The sequence below is a fragment of the Eptatretus burgeri genome, chromosome 7 (genome assembly GCF_056783735.1).
Source record: "Eptatretus burgeri isolate ZD-2024b chromosome 7, Ebu_testis_v1, whole genome shotgun sequence".
In the NCBI taxonomy this organism is placed as follows: domain Eukaryota; kingdom Metazoa; phylum Chordata; class Myxini; order Myxiniformes; family Myxinidae; genus Eptatretus; species Eptatretus burgeri.
The window spans coordinates 11769680-11774789 of NC_140967.1; the positions used below are offsets into that span (position 1 = coordinate 11769680).

The following is a 5110-nucleotide window of genomic DNA, read 5'->3' on the forward strand; positions in this document are numbered from 1 at the left end:
AGCATCCAGTGTATGCCTGGGTTCGTAAAGTCTCCAACGAACACTTCCGGTGACTCCTGTCTCTCAATGACTTTACGTAAGAGTTCATTCAACAATTCCTTGTTCTGCTAGCTGGATTCCATAGGTTGCAGTGTATACATCCAATGCAGGACTTTCAAAATGACGTCCAGTAGGAATGCTAAATGAGGCCTTTTGCACATGTGCTGTGTCTGTGTGTATGTATGCCTGGTGTTGGCTTAATGGTTATGGTGGTGGGCTTGGAATCCTTGGATCCTGACTTCAAACCACACTCGGCTGTTGAATTAATATCAGGTGGGGTTGACTCTGCCTGTCATCCTTCTGCGGTTGGCAAAATGAGTACCAGCTTGCTGGTATCCTGTGTCGGAGTGGCGACCTGTCCAGGATTCTGTCCAATAGCCAAGGAGACTGCTTAGGCAGCTCAAACACTCTGCACAGAGTATGGTCCCAATGGATGGATGGATGTATGAGTGTGTGTTTACAATGATTCGGTTTGGATCACCAGGCACTTTTAACCTGCTGTAATTACAATCGTAATTCTCAGCAATTAGACGAAAGAGTGGCAATTTCAGGTTGGTTAACTATAATTGTTCTGTTCCTGAATGAACAATGGACTCATGGAAATATAGGAAATACGGCAAATATCTGTGGATGAGACTGAGAGGTGTTGATTCCTGATCATTTCCTGTTTATTCAATTAGCGGGCACAGTGAAATACACTATGTTAAAATAACGCACACAAATGGACCATTCAACTTTTAGCAATGGATGCAAAAAAATGTAGTGTAATTTCTCTGGTGGCTCCAGAATCAAACAAACAACTTCTTGATAACAGCTGTCAAAGCTCCTGCAGTCCCCCTCTCCCAAACATGATTCATAGTAAATATCATCATTTTAAATTTACCCTGCACATTCAAAAGCATAAGATATGTCCTTCCCATTGGTGTTTAGAAACACCTGATCCAGATAAACGGTCGATTCACTGGAAGACATCTGTCCGGGGGTTTGTAAGGCAAACGCTTGTCCACTCGGACCTTGCGAGTTGGGAGTTTGGAGTCGAAAAAGCTTCGACAAGCGAAGAAAGTTCTCCCAGTCTTTTGTTGTGCAGAGGCACAGCCTTTTCTCACAGGTATCTTTTTAAAGTATCTTAGAAGCTTTGTGAGTCATCTCAAGTCACAGTACTTATCTCCGACACACAATTCACTTGATGATGCCCTGAACGCTGCACCGATCATTCTGAGACGGAATACGTCATTTCAAAAGTGCCATATTAGTGTCATTGAACACCATACTGATGCCATATAATTTGGGTGGACTTCCGCCTCCACTACTTGCAGAGAAGACTTTAAATAAATAATTAAGCCTCTCGTATTATTCATACCTGATTCACATCAATGGAGATTATCATGGAGTTGACAATTAATTTGCGATTGTTCTCGTGCAACGACCTTTGGGTTTACCTAAGTCATAAAGACGACAATCGACCGTGTCTTATCCAATAGCATTTCGTGTTCCATCAACCTGTTTGACAATGAGTCTGCATTGGTATATCCATCCATTCCGTCCATTGGGACCATACTCTGTTCAGAGCGTTGGTGCTGCCTGAGCAGTCTCCTTGGCTGTTGGACACAATCCTGGACGGGTCACCTCTCCGATACAGGATTCCAGCAAGTTGACACTCATTTTGCCAACGTCGGAAGGATGACAGGCAGAGTCAACCCCACCTGCAGTTAATTCAACAGCAAGTGGGATTTGAACTCAGGATCAGAGAATACCAAGCCCACCACCCTAACCATTAAGCCAATACCAGGCATATATTGGTATTTTACAGTTTCATATCCACTTTTCCTTAACTTGGAGTTTTCAGCATCCACTGGAAGCCGATCCATTTCCTGCTCTCGTCTCTGCTGGTGGATTTCTTCTTCACCCACTGCTCCTGCGGCTTGTGCTGGTTTCTCAACAATGTTTTACACTTCGGCATCACATTTCATACAGACACGTTTTAGAAGGACACTCGGGAGAGCGCATACCTCCGCCACGTCATGCCTGATCCATGAGAACATATCGGGCCCAATACATTTTTGAAATATCATGCTCCATATCATTTTTGGCCCAATCTCTCAATGGTGAAGAATCATTAAAAAAATTAAATAATTCTTGTATCCAGATCCAGATTTGGATGATCACCAAATTCGCAACAATTCTTCCTTGTCACCCACCCAACTTGTCCACCAAGTTTTATCTGTACGTCCACAATTATTTGAATTATCGTGCCATGTTTTAGTTTAGCCCAATCTCTCAATGGTGAAGAATCACTTAAAAAATTATCGGATCCGGAATCAGATCTTCACCAAAATCGAAACAGTTCGTCCTCGTCACACACGCAAGCAACATGCACACCAAATTTTATCTGGATCCGTCCACAAGTTTTTGAGATATCCTGCACACAGACAGAAAGACAGGGAAATGAAAAATCACTCATATAGCGACATTTGGCAAAACAGACCAAAGTCGAATGGCACTCAGAAGAGCATATCCCTCTGCCAGGTTGAACAGTTCACCTTTTGTATCCCACCGATGGGCTCGATCTGAACCAAGAACTAATCCGCTTGTTCTTGTCACCTAACCAACCCTTCCACCTAGTTTTGTCATAACTCATGCATAACTTTTTTAGGATACAATTACATACATATGTATATAGATATTGTTGCGGGCCGGGGACCTCGTGGCGAGAACGACCACTAGGTGGGGGAGGTTACGTCATCTCCCACCAGACTCCCTGGAATTGTAGGCCGTCGCTCTGGATAACTCCGTGAGGCGGTGGGTCGCTTAACCGGCCGTGGATGCCAATACCTCCACCGCGTAGCATAGGGTCTTTTTGTCTAGATCCAATTTACCTAATTAACCATACGGTGTCGTCTCCCAGGGAACCACGCCCTCGGCATGTCTTGCTCGAACCGGGTCACTCTACCGACTGCGGTAGAGTTCCAACTCTCGACTACCAACTCCGATTCGGGTGCAGCCGAGCGGAACTGCCAAAGCCATGCCGGCTCGGATGAACAGATTAACAGGAACAAAGACCTGGCTAAAACTCAGATCCGAACCATGCTGGACCAATGAAGGAAAAGACGAAAACGAACTGGGAGCATCTCTAATAATAATTTATTAACAATAAAGCATGGAAAGTTATCTAGTAGAGGTAATAGGTTTATTGGGGATGTTATGCAGGGGAAGATGAGAGAAAGATGTAGTGCGACAATTTACAGCAAATTACAAAAGAAGACACAGAGCAGATTTGCGGGAATACACAGGCAAGATTTACAATGATCAAAAACACTTATACAGTTTTTACTTATTAGACTGGTGCCACACACTCAGACACACACTCGGACAAAATAAACCCAGTTGAAGGCAAAGGACTTTTGTAGCCAGGGAGGGAAGTGAGCTGAGGTCGCAGTTATTTCGAGTTCCTGAGTCTCGGGGAAAGGAATGCTCCGTGGTGTGGCACCTGCCAACAGTCGTGCAGTCAGGTCCACAGACGCCCATGTGGAGTTGGGGTCCATGGAGGAGCTCGAGTGGGCCGGGACCAGTAGTCGGGCCATCGGGGTGAGACGTGAGCGGAGCCAAGCAGCAGGAACCCCTTCGTTTTCCAACCAACTCCGGCCTCCAAAAACAGAACGAACGACCCCCAAATAACTCAAGACTGAGGATGATGTTGTGGTTTATAGACCTCCCTCAGTGGGGCTGGGCCTTGGTCAAAACTGACATCACTGTCCACCCTGATTGGACGGGGCTCCAATGGGTCCGCCCTTTCTGGGCGGGGCCTCGGCCAGGCACCGGCGAGGGCCGCCCACTCCACGCATGTGGACTCGTCAAGAATGAGTTGGAGTGTTTGGTGAAGCCAAATAGGAACTGCGACAGCAAAGATTCTGTCTCGGAAAAATGAGCCTGCAGAGACAACAGGTGGACCGTGGTCCGGTGTTGCCAGCGAACCGAAAGCTGCAAGCGCTCTGAGACCATGGATCACAATGGAGGATGGGATATAAAGATTTATTACCCTAACTAAAAAAAACATTGCAACACACCACCTTGAATCCCACTACACACAAGGAGGGTTTCTGTCTACACATATACTTAACGGCATAACTGACTTGGGACACCTGTTTGTTGTACGCGTATGGTTCCCAGAACCGTAACACTACCCCCCCCCCCCCGTTTTGCTAGACTCGACCCAATTCGTTTAATATTCGTGTGGCATGCAGGTGTAGGTTTCCCCTCGTACGTTTTACCTACGGATCCCTGAGTGCGACATTTGAATACATGTCCCAAAAATAAATAACCTAGTGCGTTGCGTAACTAAACTAACAGACTCATTCGGACAACTTAACTACATTGCAGGCGCTAAACAAACAACAGGTGGGTTAGGATTATATACATTTCTAATATTTGCACTACCCATGCCTCAGGACCTGTGATTTGAGGAGAGAAAACAATAATAAAGTCAACATTCGTGGATGAGTGCACGGCAGCAATCGACGATCAGACGTCTTCAGGGCCTTCAATGGTCCCTTGTTTGTTACTGATTTTTTTCTTCCATTTCGGCTGCTGGAGGCAACTCATCCTAACACGGCAGGCCACACGCCGTTTCACAGGCCATTTGAACTGGCCTTTATGTAACAACAAGGAGATATCCGGTCTGCTCAGTGCAGTCCCCGGTCCATTTGAACTGACCTTTATGCAACAACAAGGAGATGGATGTACGGGCTGCGCAAATGCAGTCCCCGATAATGCGGCTGCCTGCAGGGCAGTCCTTGCAAACACTTTCAGAGATGGTCCTGGAGCACATGGTATAGGTAGTGACATGGCAATGTAAATAAAGGCATGGCAGGTATGGAGTCAAGGCAAAGGCAGAAAAAGGAATGACAAATGCAGACCAGGTAAGGTGCAGCACAACAGGTTGGCACATGAAGCTGGCCGGCCTCTATGTGATCTCGTGAGGTTGTGGAGGGAGTGTGGCGGCATTGGCCGGTCCGAAGACAGGCTCGGTCCTACCCTACGGTCTCCCCCCAACCTATCGTCATTGCTTGTCCTT

The 5110-nt window shown here is 46.4% G+C and overlaps 1 protein-coding gene across 2 annotated transcripts in view; it reads right to left on the reverse strand.

Annotated features, from left to right (window-relative positions):
- Window positions 1–3165: 3165 nt before the first annotated feature.
- The window catches only part of LOC147022678 (uncharacterized), a 20179-nt gene continuing 18234 nt past the window's right edge, over window positions 3166–5110 (reverse strand). Inside the window, exons 3-4 of one of the 2 annotated variants that reach the window (XM_085887450.1) lie at window positions 4750–4853; window positions 3166–4028 (exon numbers count right to left, since the gene is read on the reverse strand). In XM_085887450.1, the coding sequence (XP_085743576.1) occupies window positions 3754–4028; window positions 4750–4853 (379 nt within the window). In that variant the 3' untranslated portion in view covers window positions 3166–3753. Of the gene's footprint in view, window positions 4854–5110 lie in introns of both variants that reach the window. The other variant, XR_015059846.1, reaches the window with a different exon arrangement.